Source organism: Oryctolagus cuniculus, chromosome 10 (genome assembly GCF_051225735.1).
Source record: "Oryctolagus cuniculus isolate XC-2025 breed Fujian yellow rabbit chromosome 10, ASM5122573v1, whole genome shotgun sequence".
In the NCBI taxonomy this organism is placed as follows: domain Eukaryota; kingdom Metazoa; phylum Chordata; class Mammalia; order Lagomorpha; family Leporidae; genus Oryctolagus; species Oryctolagus cuniculus.
In genome coordinates, this window is record NC_142876.1 from 101434542 (window position 1) to 101454735 (window position 20194).

General features: G+C 43.6%; 1 protein-coding gene across 11 annotated transcripts in view; it reads left to right on the forward strand.

Annotated features, from left to right (window-relative positions):
* QRICH1 (glutamine rich 1) overlaps nucleotides 1-20194 on the forward strand; it is a 56254-nt gene that overhangs the window by 10668 nt on the left and 25392 nt on the right. For all 11 annotated transcript variants that reach the window (XM_089306294.1, XM_089306296.1, XM_070050816.1 and 8 more), the window contains 2 exons: nucleotides 5031-5360; nucleotides 13951-14982. In XM_089306294.1, coding sequence (XP_089162420.1) covers nucleotides 5052-5360; nucleotides 13951-14982 — 1341 coding nt within the window. In that variant the 5' untranslated portion in view covers nucleotides 5031-5051. The remainder of the gene's footprint in view (nucleotides 1-5030; nucleotides 5361-13950; nucleotides 14983-20194) is intronic.

Sequence of the window (20194 nt, forward strand, 5' to 3'; positions counted from 1 at the left end):
TCTGACAGCATCTTTTGACAGGTTTCTCTCTCTCTCTCTCTCTCTCTATATATATATATAATTAAACAATACTGGAATATGTAAATATTGTTTTGGCTGCCTTTTTCCACATGTGTTTTTGTGTCATTAAATGTGAGTAATAAAAAAAATATGATGGGCAAGGAATCCTCCAAATGTTTACATGCTTTTATAAAGCTACTGTGTTGTTGGAAGATCAGTGGGATCACACACAGAAAGCTTAGAAGTATATATGAATTTGGTGTGTAACATTTCAGTTTGGTGGACAACAGAATTTTCAGAAATTCAATAAATGATACAGGGATATATTGGAAAAAATTAAATTGGCTTTTACCTCATACCTTGCAAAATAAATTCTAAATGGACAAAGTATTATATAAAAATTATACTGACAACTAAAATGTACATAAATGATCTGATATTATGGTAAAGAGGCCTTTTAAATATATTTCTGAATTTTTTTTCTTCTAAGTAGTGCTTATGTCAGTCAAATGGTAACTTGGTGAGCGTTCATTATTGGGCTGTGTCCTTCTGGTGGATACTGCCGAGTGAGTAGGTTTGAATCTCTGTAAGTGGATAGATTGGGATGTTATTAACTCTTCATTGAACCCATTATTTGTTAATATTGGCCTCTTCTGGTCAGTGGTTCTCATGTGATTACGTGGACTTGCAGAGTCAGTGAGGATCCCTGGGAGCTTATTGAAAGAAAACAGCATTTGACCAGGAAGCTTCTGCTTGAGGCCCTGTCCACATAGAGCTGGCTGTAAGCTTGGAGCACTGCACAGTTTTATACGCTGGAATGCAAAACACTTTGTACATGTGGGGGTTGAGTAACCAGAAGGTGAAGTACTTTAGGATGTTCGATATATATGAACACCTATGTGTGTGTATACTTTTTTCTATGTTTTCTAACGCTTGTATATAATTTTTTCCTGCTAAAATCTAGTTGGTCTTTTCTGTTTTTAAATGAAAATTTAAAGCATGTATTTTGATTTTTTTATAACATACTTTTTGAAGCTTTTATTCCATTTCTTCTGATAGCTGAATATCCAGTTTATTTGCCTTTTTTGCTCAAGGAATACATTCACTTGGATTAGAATTTCTTATAACTTTTTGTGAAGATACTATTTTAGAAATACTGACAGGATTGGTTGGAAGATTCTGGGCAACGGAATGGTTTGTGTCATTGTTGGCACCTTCATTTACAAAACAGATATTCTTATGTTTGATATGAATGCAGCATGCTAAAATTAAAAGATTGATTAAATAAAGTTACACTCAGCTAAATGCTTATCAGAAATGTAGTGTGAAACTTAATTTTTTTGATAGTATGAAGTTCAGAGATACTCTGAAATTAAAATTAATGAAACTATAAATAGAAGCTTAAAGGAATCTACTAAAGCAAAATAAAAAATGTGATTGGCAGAGTTTGGTGAGAGGACTTCAGATGAAGCTTAGACTGCCCCCTGGAATTTCTCACACTTAAAGGAATGTGGGGAAATAAGGTTACTGTCGGTGTCAAGGGACTGGCTTTACTCTTACTGAGCAGTGCTCACACAAAGGTTTTCCAGTTCTGTAACCTGAATTTTCAGTGTTCCTTTGTAGTGGTATCTGTTCATACTTACCTTCTCCCAGATTTGAGATAAAAAAGTTTGCTGGAAGACTTCTGTATGGTTTTAGAAATTGGCATAGTAACTATGATTGTAGCACAGGCAGTCTTGAAAATTCAAGCATTCTTTCCATGATTCATGGGAATAAAACTTATTGTTGAAGAAAATAAATTTTAGGAAATATGAATTCCAATTGATATTTTAAAAAACTGAAATATGTAGTAGTATGATAGAGGACTATTAAAGACTGCTTATTTAATCTTTCCTTTGTCCCCTTTGGCACAGAAGGGTATGTGTATTTAGATATTAAAGTCACACACGATTTTTGTAATATTACTGGGACTTGATAATGAGAGACACATTTTAAAAATTTTATGCACTGGCTGGCGCCACGGCTCAATAGGCTAATCCTCTGCCTTGCGGCGCCGGCACACTGGGTTCTAGTCCCAGTCGGGGAGCCGGATTCTGTCCTGGTTGCCCCTCTTCCAGGCCAGCTCTCTGCTGTGGCCCAGGAGCGCAGTGGAGGATGGCCCAAGTGCTTGGGCCCTGCACCCCATGGGAGACCAGGAGAAGCACCTGGCTCCCTGCTTCGGATCAGCGTGGTGCGCTGGCCGCAGCGATCATTGGAGGGTGAACCAACGGCAAAGGAAGACCTTTCTCTCTGTCTTTCTCTCTCACTGTCCACTCTGCCTGTCAAAAAAAAAAAAAAAAAATTATGTACTTATTTATTAGAGAAAGAACCCCCATTTACCAGTTTTCTCCCCACATGCCCACAACAGTGCCTGGACTGGGCAAGGAAGAAGCCAGGAGCAGGAACTCAGTCAGAGTCTACCCACGTGGTAGCAGGGACCCAACCACTTGAGTCATCACCTGCTGCCTCCCGAGGTGTGAATTAGCAGGAACCAAGCAGAGCCTAGACTCAAACACTGGCACTCTGATATGGGACGTGGCCTTTCATCTGTATCTTCACACTGTGGAGAGATTCTATCTTACGGAAATTCCGGTTTTGATTAGCAAAGAGACGCTTTGACGCTTTCTGTGCCAGTGTGGCTGTTGAGTGCTCACGGGTCACACCTCTGAGTAGCATGTTCAGGACACTGTGCTTCTTACCTGTATGTGCCATGGTCATCGTTGATAGCTTAATTTCAAAGTTTCATAGCAGACTTTTAATTTTGTACTCTGAGAGAAGATAAGTGTCTAGCTTTCTTCTTGCCACAGGGGCTTTGAAAGGAACGTGGGCAAAAGAAATGTGGGGAAAGGGTAAATGACCATTAAGTTTTAGAAGAGAACATAAGTAATGGCTTCAACTTGTGCCCCCTAATGAGTACCAGCTCTTCTGTATGCTGTGCTTAGGATCTCCTAGTAAGTGTGGTCTAAAAGTTAGGATTTCAGATAGGATAATGTATTTGTGTTTTTCCTTACTTACAGAGAAATGTATTCACAATGTGTAGATTGTAAAAGATTCATTTTTGGGTCTATTCTTTTTGAACACATCTGAGTATGATTTGTACACCGTAATTACACAGTGCCTCACAAATATGTAGTGCTAGTGTTAATAGCAGTATGGGCTGTATAGTTTGTTTTGTTTGTTTCATCCTTGCCTTGGATTGGTAGCTTTTTCTGCCAGGTATACACTAACTCCCAGGGGAAAGAAGTATACATCTTTTCTGTTGTGTATACTATAAGGTTATAAATTAAATTATGATTATCCATTGTAGGTGTAAGGCATCATAATGTTTATTTTTCTACATTGAGTTCCAAATGCAACAATTATATATGAAGCAGCCTACTGTGTATAAACTATTCAGGTAATCAGGACATAATCTGTGTTCCAGGAGTTTAAAAGGTGGTTACCTGCATCCCTTCTGTCTGTAAAGGTAGAGCATCTAGGCACTAGAAGAGACTAGTATTTCTTGTCTTTCTTTTTAAGCTGGTATTTTAATTTTTTAAAAAGATTTTATTTATTTATTTGAGAGGTAGAGTTAGAGAGAGAGAGAGAGAGGTCTTCCATCTACTGGTTCACTCCCCAGATGGCCTCAACGGCCAGACCTGAGTCGATCCAAAGTCAGGAGCCAGGAACTTCTGGGTCTCCCACATGGGTGCAGGGGCCCAGGTACGTGGGCCATCTTCTACTGCTTTCCCAGGCCATAGTGGAGAGCTGGATTGGAAGTGGAACAGCCAGGACTAGAACCAGCGCTCATATGGGATGCTGGTGGCACAGGCTGAGACTTAGCCCACTATGGCACTGCGCTGGCCCCAGGACTAGTATGTCTAACCTAGTGACTCAGGAAACAAATCACTTTTCTAGTCATTTGAGATTCATGGAGAGTCCTTTTGGCTAAAAGCTTGTGTTACTCTTTGTGTTACTCTTTCATTTGCTGCTGCTTTTATTCTGGGGTGGTGCTGATAAGTGGAGGATGGGACGACGGCAGCATCAGCAGGGCACTCAGCAGTCTGTAGATTGCACAGTTTTCCCTCGAGTAATTGAAAATTGCTACCCACCTCTCTTAAGTCTAACTTTTAAATACCTGACTTTAAAAAAAAAGTTGCAGAATTAATTTCTGAATTTAAGCAGTGACCTAGTTATTTAAGGTACTATTTAACTCCTTTCCCCCAGTTATTTTATTAAAACTGGTTAATGCTTATGTAGTTTTGTCTGTGTGTTAGGTTCTTCTCTAAGTTCTTTACATATATTTAATCTTCTTGTCAATTCTGAGGTAAGTATAATTTTAATCCTATTTAATAGATAAAACAAAGGTTAACTGGCTTGCCTAGAGTTACACAGCTAAGGAGAGATTGAATTGAGTTGTGAATCCAAGTATTCTGGCTCCAGAGTTCATGCTCTTAACCAGTAAGCTTTGCTACAAAAGGATGTTAGCAGTATATGGCAAAATGGGGTTTTTGGATTTTGTGATGAGAGGTGTCTTTTGGGTCTTGTCACGGCTAGGTGCAGTCCTGTATGCACTACAGTACATACTTGGCAGTGGGAATAAAGCCTGTCAGTAGGAATCCCTGCTCCTAGCATCCTCCTCGTTTGGTAGTCCTCTCTGTTGCTCACAAAGCAGTTCTGCATGTGAGATTTACCATCCAGTGCTTGGCTGATGAGATTGGACTAGTGCTGGGAGGGGATTGGTTTTTTAGCCTGTTTCATCCAGTACTGTGGAGCATGCTTTTGTTTTTTGGTTTCAGTGTGATGACAGCTTGATTTAAGAAATATTAGTAGAAATAATTTTCTGGTATCATTTAAAAAAAATAAGGTGGCATCATAAAACTTCCCTGTGGATTCTGGATGTTTATAGCTACCTTGAGTATTCCACGCTGATGCAAGGGTGATTGTTGTGCATTTTTAACATATAAAAATAATAGCATAATTTTGACTCTGTCCACTTGTTTTATTTCTAGGAACCCTAAGGACTCTGCAATATGAATAATTCTCTGGAGAACACCATCTCCTTTGAAGAGTACATCCGAGTGAAGGCACGATCTGTCCCACAACACAGGATGAAGGAATTTCTGGACTCCCTGGCTTCTAAGGGGCCAGAAGCTCTGCAAGAGTTCCAGCAGACAGCTACCACTACCATGGTGTACCAGCAGGGTGGGAACTGCATTTACACAGACAGTACAGAAGTGGCTGGGTCTTTGCTTGAACTTGCCTGCCCAGTCACCACCAGTGTTCAGCCACAAACCCAGCAAGAACAGCAGATCCAGGTTCAGCAGCCACAGCAGGTTCAGGTAAATGGAAAATTTTGAGGTTCAGCCTGTTTAATGTACTTCATTTGCTCTCAGGGTTTTGGTGAGTAGGACCATCACATTTATACAGATGTTATATATTATTTTTCACTAAGGGGAATTTTTATAGTTCTGCTTAACATTAAAAATATATTCAACCACTATAAATTGAAAAGACCACAGATACTTGCAGTTTGCTTTGGAGAGTTGAACAATATAGTAAAATTAAGGTCTTCTCGGACTGAATTTGGATGTGACTGAAGGTTTCCTTTCCCCTGTGCCAGCCAGGGCAGAAACAACATTGGAATACTAATCTGGGCTCATACTGAAAAAATCACGTTTGCTTTAAAATGAAAAGGATGGTCTGTTTTAGTAATGTTGAAATACATTTTCTGAGAAGATAAAAATTTTCTTCTTATTAGTAGTCTCCAATTAGAAATGCTATTTTTGTGTCATTTAACTCTGAATAGTTTTTTCACTAAGGGGACAGGAAAGGAAGTGAAATACGATGGAAAGGTAGGAGTATGGAGAAATGTGCCTGGTGAAATATAAAAGGTTTGATTATGGCCCTTTGCCCTTTAGAAATATACCAGTATATTGGCAGGACATGGGCTCTGAAACTGTAGTCCTGGTTTTATTATTATTTATTTTAATTAAGTTATTTGAAGGGCACAGAGATGGAGAGGGACAAACAGAAATCTTCCATATACTGATTTATTCCCCAGATATCTATAGTAGAAGAGCCCAGAACTCCATCTAGATCTTTCAAGTGGGCAGCAGGGACCCAGGTATTTTGTCTGTCAGCTGCTGTGCCTCCCAGGGAATTGGAGGCGGAGCTGGAACAGGAAGCCAGGCACTCTGCTAAGGACGGGGGTAGCCCAAGCACTGCTGCGCCAGATGCCAGCCCTGCTGAAGCACAGACATACACCTGTGTATTGTCATCCTTTGGTGTCCATAAGGGGTTGGTTCTAAGAACCTGCACAGATACTGAAATCTATACATGCTCAATTCCGTTGTATAAAATGTCATGGTATTGACATATATAACCTAAATATATATACTATGTGTAATGTAATCTCTATAATACCTAATAGAATGCAAATGCCGTGTAAGTAGTTAGTCTTTTGTTCAGTGAATAATAACAAAGAAGTCTGTTCATGATAAGTACAGGCTTTTTTTTTTTTTTAAATTTTAAGTTCTTCATTGGTTGAATTCACAAGTGCAGAACCCATGGATACAGGGAGTCCATCTTTTTATAGCTCACAGAATGTTAATGTCATTGGCAAGTTAGCAGTATAATAATTCAGTAATAGTTATCTGTGTTGTTTTGAATAAGAATCACCCCCTCCGCCCCCCCGCCCATTAATCTTTATTTTGACCAGATTACTAAGCTACTCTTTGTGTGGTTCCTTTCCTCCTATGGGGTATTACCTGTGATATTAGTCATTAGTGTATAGAGAAAACTTCATTTTTTCCTTTCAAACAAAATATTCCTACTTGAGCCTTTTTTTTTTTTTTTTGTCTTTGCCCAACTCAACTAGTTCTGAAAGTCTTGTCACAAATTTCTACCATGCAAGATGCTGATGAGATTTTTATGGTTTGTGGTATACAGTATGGGCCAGAGTACTTTTCCCCCTTTTGTTTAAAATTAGAAATTATCTTTTAGCCATGCTTTCTTTGAAGACTGGATAGTAAGCCTAGCTTACCTTTCTTAAAGTTAATCTTATTTTCATAATTTTTTTTAAAAGATTTATTTATTTATTTGAAAAGCAGAGTTAGAGATCTTCCATTCACTGGTTCACTCCCCAGATGGCTGCAACAGCCAGAGCTGGGCCAATCCAAAGCCAGGAGCCAGGAGCTTCTTCTAGGTCTCCCATGTGGGTGCAGGGGCCCAAGGACTTGGGCCATCTTGTCCTACTTTTCCAGGCATATTATCAGGGAACTGAATTGGAAATGAAGCAGCTAGGTCTCAAACTAGCACCCATATGGGATGTCGGCTTCACCCACTACACCACAGCACTGGCTTATTTTCATAAGTTTTAAAAATTATTATACCATGAATACATTTCCATTATTAACTAGCTTATGTGAAATGGTATTTCTGAAAGTAGACTTTATAGATTTAACTTAAAGATTGAAAATTGCACTAGTGTTACCTGAAAACTTTATGACAGTGTTAATATCAAAATCATGAACCAGACAATATGGATAAAAACTTTACACTAGACTTTGAAAAATATTTTCATTTGATGGCACAATGAAATTTAGGCCTACCAGTTACAAAATTGTTGTACAGGTATGTTCGTATCTTTTTTTTTTTTTTTAAGATTTATTTTATTTATTTGAAAGGCAGGGCCGGCACCATAGCTCACTTGGTTAATCCTCCGCCTGCGGGCCAGCATCCCATATGGGTGCCGGTCTAGTCCCAGCTGCTCCTCTTCCAGTTCAGCTCTCTGCTGTGGCCCAGGAGGGCAGTGGAGGATGGCCCAGGTGCTTGGGCACCTGTATCTGTGTGGGAGACTAGGAAGAAGCACCTGGCTCCTGGCTTTGGATTGGCGTAGCTCCGGCCATAGCAGCCATTTAGGGGCTGAACCAACGGAAAGAAGACCTTTCTCTCTGTCTCTCTCTCACTATCTAACTCTGTCAAATTAAAAAAAAAGAAAGAAAAAGATTTATTTATTTGAAGGGCAGAGTTAGAGTTGTCCTTCATCTGCTCGCTCTCTCCCCAAGTGGCTGCAACAATGAGGGCTGGGCCAGGGTGAAGCCAGAAGCCAGGAGCTTCTTTTGGGACTACTACATGTGTACAGGGGCCCAAGCACTTGGACCATCTTCAGCTTTTCCAGGCACATTAGCTGGGAGCTGAATTGGAAGTTGGGCAGCCAGGACTGGAACTGAGGCCCATATGGGATGTCGTTGTTGCAGACAGTGGCATTACCTGCTACACCACAAAAGCCTACCACGTGTTAGTGTCTTGATCTCTTCTATATGCCTTTTACAGTCTTATTTTAAAAATATAATTTTTGAAACTAAAACTATCAAATCATCATAGTTTAAGCCATTTGAAAGATAACACAGCTTTTTATTTTAATATTTATTTATTTGAAAGTTAGAGTTAGAAAGTTAGAGAAGGAGAAGCAGAGAGAGGTATTCCATCTCCTGGTTCACTCCGCAATTCACCACAATGGCTGGAGCGGTGCTGATCCAAAGCCAGGAGCCAGGTGCTTCCTCTGGGCCTTCCCACATGGGTGTGGAGGCCCAAGGACTTGGGACATCTTGTACTGCTTTCTCAGGCCATAGCAGAGAAAGCTGTATGGGAAGTGGAGCAGCTGGGACTTGAACCAGTGTCCATATGGGATGCCGGCACCGTAGGCAGCAGCTTTACCCGCTACGCTACAGAGCCAGACCCAACACAAGCTATTTTGACTTGAGCCTGTTCTTTCATATTTCTATTACAAAAAACCAGCTACAAACTTGACGAAAAGGAAAACTTAATGGAAAAATGAACAAGAGTATAAGTTAACAGCTAAGGAAGAGACACACATTGTACTAAACACCACTTCAGAAGATACTTCACACTGCTGATGATTGTGGAAATGTAAATTTAAAAAATGTTTGAAAATCTGTCATTTATTTGAAAGGCCGAGAGATAAAAACAGATCTTCCATCATCTGGTTCACTTCCCAAATGTATGCAACAGCTGGGACTAAGCCAGCTCAAAGCCAGGACCAAGAACTGGTCTCCCACGTGGGTGTCAGGGGCTTGAGTATTTAGACCATCATCTGCAGCTTTTTTGGTGCACATTAGCAGGAAGGCAGAGGGAAGCTGAGGAAGAACTCAAACCCACTCACTCTGTACATGATATGTAGGCATCCACATGGTGTCTTTTTGTTTTTTTAAAGATTTTATTTATTTATTTGAGAGAGTTACAGACAGAGGGAGGGATAGAGAGAAAGGTCTTCCATCTGCTAGTTCCACAACAGCTGGAACTGGTCCCATCTGCAGCCAGGAGCTTCTTCCAGGTATCTCACATGGGTACAGGGGCCCAAACAGTTGGGCCATCTTCTACTGGTTTCCCAGTGCACAACAGAGAGCTGGATCGAAACAGGAACAGCCGGGGTTAGAACCAGCACCCATATGGGATGCTAGCACCATAGGCAGAGGCGTTAGCCCACCATGCCACAACACTAGCCCCCCAAATGGTGTCTTAACTGCTAAGCCAAATGCCTACCTTCACCCTAGATTTTTTTTTTTTTTTAAGATTTATTTATTTACTTGAAAGAGTTACACAGAGAGAGGAGAGGCAGAGAGAAAGGTCTTCCATCCACTGATTCACTACCTAAATGGCTGTAACAGCCAGAACTGAGCCAGTCTGAAGCCAAGAGCTAGGAGGTTCTACCAGGTCTCCCACGTGGGTGCAGGGGCCCAAAGGCTTGGGCCATCCTCCACTGCCTTCCCAGGCACATTAGCAGGGAGCTGGGTAGGAAGTGGAGCAGCCAGGACTCAAACTGGTGCCCACAATTGATGATAGCGCTGCAGGTTGGTGTTTTAACACACTGTGCCACAGCACTGGCCCCAAGGCTGTCCCACACATGATGCCTGCATTCCATATTAGAATGTCTGGGTTGAGTCCTGGCTACTCCTCTTCCCATTTAGCTTCTTGCTAGTGCATACCATGGGAAACAGGAGTTGATAACTCAAGTACTTGAGTCAGTGCCACCCATGTGGGAGACCTGGATGGAGTGTGGGCTCCTAGCTTCAGCCTAGCCCGGCCCTGGCTGTTGTAGGCATTTGGGGAGTGAATCAACAGGTCAAAGATCTGTCCCTCTATCTTTCAAGAAAATTAAAATAAAAATAAATAGTATAAGAAGCATATTAAATTTCAAAAATTCTGACAACCAAAATAAACTTAAATTTTACATCTGTTTTTTGCAAACTTTTTGAAGTACTTATGTAGGAAGTTATTAATTTTTGTAGTTATCATAAGATTCTATGAAAATAATTTCTATTTATGTAGGGAAATAATTTCCATCTGTATAGGTAATTGTCCCCCCCTCCCTTTTTTTTTCAGATTTATTTTTATTTATTTGACAGACAAAATTACAGAGAGAGGTAGACACACACAGAGAGGTCTTCTATCCACTGGTTCACTCCTCAAATGGCTCCAACCGCTGGAGCTGTGCCGATCTGAATCCAGGAGCCAGGAGCTTCTGGGTCTCCCACATGGGTGCAGGTGCCCAAGGACTTGGGCCAACTTCTGCTCTTCCAGGCCATAGCAGAGTGCTGGATTGGAAGTAGAGCAGCCAAGACTAGAACTGGCGCCCATATGGGATGCCAGGGCTGTAATGTGCTATGCCACAGCACTGGCCCCACGAAATTATGCTCATTTTTAAGAGATGTTTACTGAAGCACTTAAGGGCCCAGAAACTTGGTGTTTACAGCTTACATGGAATTAATGCAGCTCAAAAATGGACAGAATATTTAAAAAACATGGAAAATATTGAAAAAGCAAAAAGTAATACAACCCATCAGGTTTTTTATGGTGTCATTTTCAGGTAAAATCAGAATTCTGAAAAGAGTAAGTAAATAAAGCCCTTTAACTAGATGTTTGGTGTAGCAGTGAAAGACAAATCTCTGCTTTTGCATAGAGTACACTCTAGCTACTGAGAGATAGGTGATAGATAAGAAAAGCCTTGTGTTACACAATGGGAAATTTTTTTCCTTTTTAGATTTTCTTTGTTTGAAAGAGTTAGAGAAAAGGAAAGAGGGAGATACTGAGAGGGAGATCTTGCAACTGCTGGTTCACTTTCCCAGTGGCCACACCATCCAGGGTTGGACCAAACCCAAGACGAGAATTTGGAATCCAGGTCTCCCATCCAGGTGCAGGGGCCCAAGCACTTGGACCATCTTCCACTGCTTTCCCAGGCACATTAGCAGAGAGGGACTGGAAATAGGGCAGCCAGGACTCGAATGGGTACCTGTATGGGATGCTGACTGCATTGCAGGTGGCAGCTTAACTCATTATGCCATAATACCAGCCCCTATGGTGATAAATTGAAAAACAAAATAGATGTGTCCATGTTAAGCCTCAGTGAGCAGGTTACATTTGAGTTAAGCTCAGAGAGCAAAGTGACTTGTGTTTGGCCTAGCAGTTGTGATACCTGCATCTGATATGAAGTACCTGGGTTTGAGTTCTGGCTCTGCTTCCCATTCCAGCTTCCCTCTAAAGCACACCCTGCGAACCAGCAAATGATGACTCAGGCAGTTGGATCCATGCCACCCACAGGATTGCGTTTCTGCTTTCTGGCTTCAGCCTGGCCTAAGCCCAGGCCATTGCAGGCATTGGGATACTGAACAAGCAGATGGGAACATCTTGAGAAATTTGGAAAGAAAAAGTTTTAGGTGGGAACATGCCTGCTTATTTGAAAAATGGCAGAAATACTAATGCCACTAAAGTGAATTGAGTGAATATCTAAGAACTGAAAGGTGATGGTGATGTGTGTTTGTGCTGGAGTATGGGGCCATACAGACTCAGCACTTCACACAGCTCAAAGGTTAAAGGGCCCTTTGCCCCATGGTAGCATCTTTTTTTTTTTTTTTTTTTTTTTTTTTTTTTTTTTAGATTTATGTAATTCTTTAAAAGGCAGAGTTAGAGACAAAGAGGGAGAGACAGATCTTCCATCTGCTGGTTTACTCCCCAAATGGCCATAAAGGCCAGAGCTAGGACAGTCTGAAGGTAGGAGCTTCTTCAGGATCTCCCACGTGAATGCAAGGGCCCAAGTACTCATACCCTTCTCCCCTGCTTTCCCATGCGCATTAGCAGGGAGCTGGATCAGTAGTGGAGTAGCTGGAACTCAAACCAGCTCCCATATGGGATGTCGGCATCACAGGTGGTAGGTTAACCCATTACGCCACAACACCGGCCCTTTTAGCGTCTTTCAACCCAACCATTTTCATAAGAATAAAAATGATGCCAGTATAAAGAATTTACAGCTTTGAGGGCTGCGACTTTTCTAGATTGCACTTTTAAAAAAATTGTGGTAAAACTAGATTGGTTTTTACAAACCATTTGCCAGGGTGGGGCATTTGGCACAGTGGTTAAGATGCTGTTTGGGATGCCTTTGTCCCATGTTAGAATGCTTGGTTCGAGTTCCAGCTATTCCGCTTCTGATCCAGCTTCCTGCAGTGCACGTCCCAGGAGGCAGCAGATGATGGCTCAAGTACTTGGGTGTCTGCCACCCAGGTGGGAGACCTGAATATTATTATTTCCATAATTTTAAATTTTAACTACTTCAGATGTAAAATGCCATCAGAGTATTTATACTTGTATGTTATTTTCTGATGGGGGTTAGATGCTCTCAGGACTTTGTCATAGTCCATTTGTGTTGCTGTAATAATATCTGAGACTAGGTTAATCATAAAGACAAGGAATTTATTTCTCACAGCTCTGGAGACTGGGATGTTCAAGGTCGAGGTGCTCACATCTGAAGAGGGTTGTCTTGACCATCAGCTCATAGAAAAAGGCAGAAGGGAAGGGGTAGAAAGTACACAGTCTCAAGTGCTTTTTACATAATTGGCATTAATCCTTATCACCTAAAAACTTCCAATTGTACTCCTACCTCCCAAAGCTATTGCATAGGTGATTAAATTATTTATTTATTTATTTATTTTTTGACAGAGTGAACAGTGAGAGAGACAGAAAGGTCTTCCTTTTTGCCGTTGGTTCACCCTCCAATGGCCGCCACGGCTGACGCGCTACAGCCGGCGCACCACGCTGATCTGAAGGCAGGAGCCAGGTGCTTCTCCTGGTCTCCCATGGGGTGCAGGGCCCAAGCACTTGGGCCATCCTCCACTGCCTTGCCGGGCCACAGCAGAGAGGTGGCCTGGAAGAGGGGCAACCGGGAAAGAATCTGGCGCCCTGACTGGGACTAGAACGTGGTGTGCTGGTGCCGCTAGGTGGAGGATTAGCCTAGTGAGCCGCGGCGCTGGCGCCTTTTTTTTTTTTTTTTTTTTTTTTTTTTTTTTTTTTTTTAGGTTTTATTTATTTGAGAGGGAGAGACAGAGAGTCATCCAGTATTTCTTTGTCTTTTTTTTTTTTTCTTTTAAGATTTATTTATTTATTTGAGAGGCAGAGTTACAGAGAGGTCTTCATCTGCTGGTTGAATCCCCAAATGGCCGCAAAGGCTAGAGCTGTGCCAATCCAAAGCCACCCATGGGTACAGTGGCCCAGGTAGTTAGGCCATCTTCTACAGCTTTCTTAGGCCATCAGCAGAGAGCTGGATAAGAATTAGAGCCGCCAAGACTTGGACCATTGCACATATGGGATGCTGGTGCCACAGGCGAGTGCTTGCCCTGCTAAGCCACGGTGCTGGCCCAAGCCCCTGTATTTCTTTTTTTACTCTCTGGATTGGATATGTGTCAGTGTTATGTTGTAGAATTTTGCATATTATTTTGGGAATTATGGCTTCCTCAGAAGCTTGGGTATGGTAGCCCTTCCTCAGATTACACAGGGACTCCACCTGAAATCTTTTTCCCCTGGGAGGGCTGGTTTCTCTATGTTGCCTGTCTCACTCATTGGTAAATCTTGTCGCTACAGGTACAGGTGCAGGTACAGCAGTCTCCGCAGCAGGTCCTGGCTCAGCAACTCTCCCCACAGCTCACCGTTCATCAGCCTGCCGAGCAGCCCGTCCAGGTCCAGGTGCAGATCCAGGGCCAGGCACCGCAGTCAGCAGCCCCCTCCATCCAGACCCCGTCTCTGCAGAGCCCCAGTCCCTCGCAGCTGCAAGCGGCCCAGATCCAGGTGCAGCACGTGCAGGCGGCCCAGCAGATCCAGGCTGCAGAAATCCCGGAAGAGCACATCCCACATCAGCAAATCCAGGCTCAGCTGGTGGCTGGCCAGTCTCTTGCTGGGGGTCAGCAGATCCAAATCCAGACTGTGGGTGCCCTTTCCCCACCATCATCCCAGCAGGGCTCACCCCGGGAAGGGGAGCGGCGGGTTGGCACGGCCAGTGTCCTCCAGCCAGTGAAGAAGCGCAAAGTGGACATGCCCATCACTGTGTCCTACGCCATCTCAGGGCAGCCGGTGGCCACCGTGCTGGCCATTCCACAGGGCCAGCAGCAGAGTTATGTGTCTTTGAGGCCAGACTTACTGACAGTAGACAGTGCCCACTTGTACAGTGCTACTGGGACCATTACTAGCCCTACAGGAGAAACCTGGACCATCCCTGTTTATTCTGCCCAGCCCCGGGGGGACCCTCAACAACAGAGCATTACCCACATTGCCATTCCCCAAGAAGCCTACAACGCAGTTCACGTCAGTGGCTCACCCACGGCCCTGGCAGCTGTAAAGCTGGAGGATGACAAGGAGAAGATGGTGGGCACCACGTCTGTAGTGAAAAACTCCCATGAAGAGGTAGTGCAGACCCTTGCAAACTCTCTCTTTCCAGCACAGTTCATGAATGGCAACATCCACATTCCAGTGGCTGTGCAGGCTGTGGCAGGCACGTACCAGAATACGGCTCAGACTGTCCATATATGGGACCCACAGCAGCAACCACAACAGCAAACTCCCCAGGAACAGACTCCGCCACCGCAACAGCAGCAGCAGCAGCTCCAGGTTACTTGTTCAGTAAGTGAGACTTTACCTGTAGGGCTGCCTGCTCCCTCAGGGCCCAGAACAGCAGAGAGTTTGCATGGCAACCTCTGCCTTGTTTACTGCCATGATGTTAATCTTACAGTGAAACACTACTCAGTATTTGGGAGAAGTAGCAAATGAGGTAGTATAATTGGTAAGAATTTGATCCTGGAAGTAAATGAAATGACCAGTAACTGCTTTGAGGCTTTGGGGTTAAGTGCCTCAGGTACTGTGTAATCTTGTCTTAAGAGTAAACTTACAGGTGGGCACCCTGAATGTTAGTGGTGTCCTAGAATCTACTCTCTTGCATCATATGTGAATGACTTACGGAGCACACAAACTGTAAATTCACTACAGTAGAAGGGCTGAGGTCGTTCCTTCTCTACTTGTCGTCTTTGGAATCAATTTAGGTGAATTAGAAGACCTAATGTACTTACTAGTGGGTGTGTTACAAGTGACCACCTTCAGGAGTGTTGCGTAAGGTACCTATGCACAGAGACCTTCCAGAATGTTTCTGTCATCTTTGAACATAAGTTAACCCTTGATTGTGGGGCTTTTTGACATGGCAGCTATGCTGACAAACCTTTTTTGACATTTATTTTGGAATGATTTTAGTTTTATAGAAAAGTTGTTAGGATTGTGTTGGCTTTTTTTTTAAATTTATTTGAAAGGCAGAGCTACAGAGACAGATCTTCCATCCACTGGTTCACTTACCACCTGGCCCCAACAGCTGGGTCTGGGTCAGGCAGAAACCAGGAGACAGGAATGCTGCTCTAGTCTTCCATGTGGGTGGCAGTGGTCCAAGCACTTGGGCCCACATTCACCGCCCTCACAGACGCATTAGCAGGAAGCTAGATTTTAAGCAAAATATCCAGGATTAGAACTTGCAGTTTTGATACAGGATGCTGGTGTGGCTTATCTTTACTGCATCATGACACCAGCCCCTCTTTTTTTTTTTTTTTTTTAGGATTTATTTGAAAGACAGAGTGATAAGGAGGGAGGGACTGAAAGACATACCTTTTATCTGCTAGTTCATTCCTCAAATCCCACTACAGCCAAGGACTAGGAGTCAGGAATTCTATCCTTATATCCCATGTGGGTGGTAAAGACCTAAATACTTGGGCCATCACTTGCTACTTTCCAGACACTATAACAGGAAGCTGAATGAGAAGCATGGAGTAGGGGTTGGCGCTCTGGAATAGTAGGTTAAGCCTCTGCCTGCGGTGCTGGCATCCCATATGGGCACCAGTTCTAGTCCTGGCTACTCCTCCTCTGATCCAGCTCTCTGCTATGGCCTGGGAAAGCAGTAGAGGATGGCCCAAGTGCTTGGGTCCCTTCACCCACATGGGAGACCTGGAAGAAGCTCCTGTCTTTGGATTGGCTCAGTCCAGACTTTGCAGCCATTTGGGAAGTGAACTGGTGGATGGAAGACCTTTCTATCTCCCTCTCTCTGTAACTCTACTTCTCAAAGAAATAAAGTAATAACAAAAAGCATGGAGTAGGGGCTGTGTAGTAGCATAGTGGGTTAAGCTGCCGCCTGCAACACCAGCATCTTTTTTTTTTTTTTTTTTTTTTTGACAGGCAGAGTGGACAGTGAGAGAGAGAGAGACAGAGAGAAAGGTCTTCCTTTGCCGTTGGTTCACCCTCCAATGGCCGCCGCGGCCGGCGCGATGCGGCCGGCGCACCGCGCTGATCCGATGGCAGGAGCCAGGAGCCAGGTGCTTCTCCTGGTCTCCCATGGGGTGCAGGGCCCAAGCACCTGGGCCATCCTCCACTGCACTCCCGGGCCACAGCAGAGGGCTGGCCTGGAAGAGGGGCAACCGGGACAGAATCCGGCGCCCCGACCGGGACTAGAACCCGGTGTGCCGGCGCCGCTAGGCGGAGGATTAGCCTGGTGAGCCGCGGCGCCGGCCAACACCAGCATCTTATACGGGCACTGGTTCGAGTCCTGGCTGCTGTTTCTGATTCAGCTCTCTGCTAGTGCTCCTGGGAAAGCAGCCAATGATGCTGAAGCACTTGGGCCACTGCGCCCATGTGGATGACCTGGAAGAAGTGTTTTGGCTCCTGGCTATGACCTGTCCCAGCCCCCACTGTTGAAGCTATTTTGGGAGTGAACCAGCACATGGAAGGTCTCTCTCTCTGCCTTTCAAATAAAAGTAAATCTTAAAAAAAAAAAAAAAAGTAGTAGTTAGGACTTCACACCATGTGTTCTGATAGTGGATACAGGCATCCCAAATAGTGGCTTAACTCACTACCCCACAATGCCCACTCCATAATTGGGATTTGTGAATTTCTTTTCTTCGTTTTATTTGAAAGGCAGGGAAGGAGACAAACCTTCTCTCCACTGGTTCATTCCCAGTGTGTCTGCACTAGCCAGGGCTAGGCCAGAGTGAAGCCAGGAGCCCAGAACTCCATCTGACCTGTGGATGGGGACCAAAGTACTTGAGCCTGCTGTCGCCAGGATGTGCATTAGCAGGAGGCTGGACTGGAAGTGGATTTGCTGAGACTTGAACCAGGCACTTCCATATGGCTTTCGGTGTTCCAAGGACTAAACTAATGTGCCAAAAACCTACCCTAGCTCGTTTTCCTGATTGCTTATCTTTTATGGATATCACAGGTGTGTGGATGGATTTTTTTTTTTTAGATTAATTTATTTGAAAGGCAGAGTAACAGAATAGCCATTTGTTGAATTCCCCAAATTGCTACACTGGCTGGGGTTGGGCGAGGTGGAACCAGGAGCCTGGGACTCCATCCTGGTTTCCCACATGCGTGGCAGGGGCTCAGTTACTTGGGCCATCTTCTGCTTTCCCAGGTGCATTTGTGGGGAGCTGAATTGGAATTAGAGCAGCCAGAACTTGAAGTGGCACTTCAATGTGGGATTCCAGCATTTCAAGCAGCGGCCCCAGATTAATTCATTAATACTGTTAGTAAACATTTTGGTCTTTTGTCTAGTGGAACTTTCAGCACAGCATCTAGAGCCTCTGTTCTCTGGCATCTCTCTGATGCCTCTGGGAGTAGGCTCCTGGAATGCATTTGAGGGAGCTAGCACAAATAAGTTAGTGAAGTACTATATTCAGCAGCTCCAGCCATAAATGATTAAGCAAAGCAGACTGAATGATGTAAAAGAAGCAAGAATAGATGGAATCTCTAAAAGTGGAAAATACGTATTGTGGGAGAAACTCTTCAAGGGCTTAAAAAAATTGCACCAAAATAAATTCGTCTTTTAATGGCATTTTTCTACAGACTTGTTGAAGCAGCTTTAAATGTTGCATTTTTGGTGACTTTGTTAAAGACCTTTTAAATACCTAGCTTTTAAATACCTAGCTTTTAAATACCTAGGCTTAAAAGTAGAACAAGACAGAGTCCTTACTTCAGGAATTTAAAATTTTTGTTCCTTTGATTTCTTTATAAGTTAGCGTAATCCTGTGATGTTGTGTGATACACAGAAAGACTGGGAATTCAGAAATTCTAGACTGAAAAGCAGAGTGATCTTCATAGAAAAAGATTTGAACTACGTAACTTAGATTAGGAGAAAAATAAAACAATATAGAAGCAGGGGTAGACAGAAGGGAGATGGCCTGGGACATGAGAGGAGGACTGTGGGAAAGGAGTTAGTATGGTCATAGGACTTTATCTTTCTCAAAGTGAAGATTTTTTATCTGCTCTTTGGTAGGAAATCTGAAATTTCCTACATTTTCTAAGAGTTAATAAGAGTAGGTAAGTAGAGTTATATGGAATAGGTTGCATATAGGAGAGACCAACCTGTAGATTTGTAAGGAGGTTCTATACTCAGCTTTTGTCCTTAGAAATAGAGTCCTTTAGGCCTCACTTCAGCTCTCTTGAGCTGATGGTCTAGTTATATCAGTTATTATTACCAGAAAAAAAAAATTGTGAATACCTGTCAATAAAAAAAGATGAGTTTGCTCATTTATACCCCAAACATTATTCTGCTCTCCTCAGCAAGTTCTGTGCTGGGTGCTGAGGAACAGAGATAGATCCTTTTCTTCTACCTTTGGACCACTTATAACCCATGGGGAAGACAGTTGTAGTTGCACTGTGATACGAGTTGAACCCTAACCTGAGCTGGTGGCAGAATATTCTCTTCCTTCACCTGTTACGAGTTGAGGACGTCCATACCCTTTAAGAAAGCTTTCACATCTCTATTTATTTTTACTTTTTGAGAGGCAGAGCCAGAGCCAGAGCGAGATCTCCCATCTGCTGGTTCGTTCCCCCAAATGCTCATGATGGGTGGACTGGGTCAGGCTGAATCCAGTAACCAAGAACTCTTTTTTTTTTTTTTTTTAAGATTTATTTATTTATTTGAAAGAATTAGAGAAGGAGACACACACACACACACATACACACACACAGAGATCTTCCATCTGCTGGTTCATGCCCCAAATGGCCCCAATAGCTGGAGCTAGGCTGATTGAAGCCAGGAGCTTCATCTGGCTCTCCCACGTGGGTACAGAGGCGCAAGTACTCAGGACATCTACTGCTGCCTTTCCCAGGCCCAGTAGCAGGGAGCTGGATCAGAAGTGGAGCAGCCGGGACTCAAACCGGCCCCTATGTGGGTTGCCAGCACCACAGGCAGCGGCTTAACCCGCTGTGCCACAGCATCAGCCCCAGGAACCAAGAACTTAATCCAGGTCTCTCACATGGTTGGCAGGGACTCAGGTACTTCAGTCATTCTGGAGTGTGCATCATCAGGAAGTTAGAGTCAAGAACAGAGCTCTTCATTGCTGGACTGAATAATACCCACCTCTCTTGAGACTATGTTTAAAAACAGATTTAGGGGGCTGGTGCTGTGGTGTATTAGCTAAAGCCGCCGCATGCAGTGAGGGGATCCCATGTGGGCGCTGGTTTAAGTCCTAGCTGCTCTACCTCCCGTCCAGCTCTCTGCTGTGGCCTGGGAAAGCAGTAGAAGATGGCCCAAGTCCTTGGGCCCCTGCACCCACATGGGAGACCCAGAAGAAGCTCCTGGCTTCACATTGGCACAGCTCTGGCTGTTGCAGCCAACTGGGGAGTGAACCAGTGGATGGAAGTCGTCTCTTTCTCTCTCTCTAATTTCCTCTTTCTCTCTGTAACTCTGCCTTTCAAATACAATAAATAAATCTTAAAAAAAAAAAAAAGGAAAAAGATGTAGAGTGACGCCTTCCCTACCTTGACTTCACATCTGCCTCCGCGTGTTTCCCCGTTTCTCTGC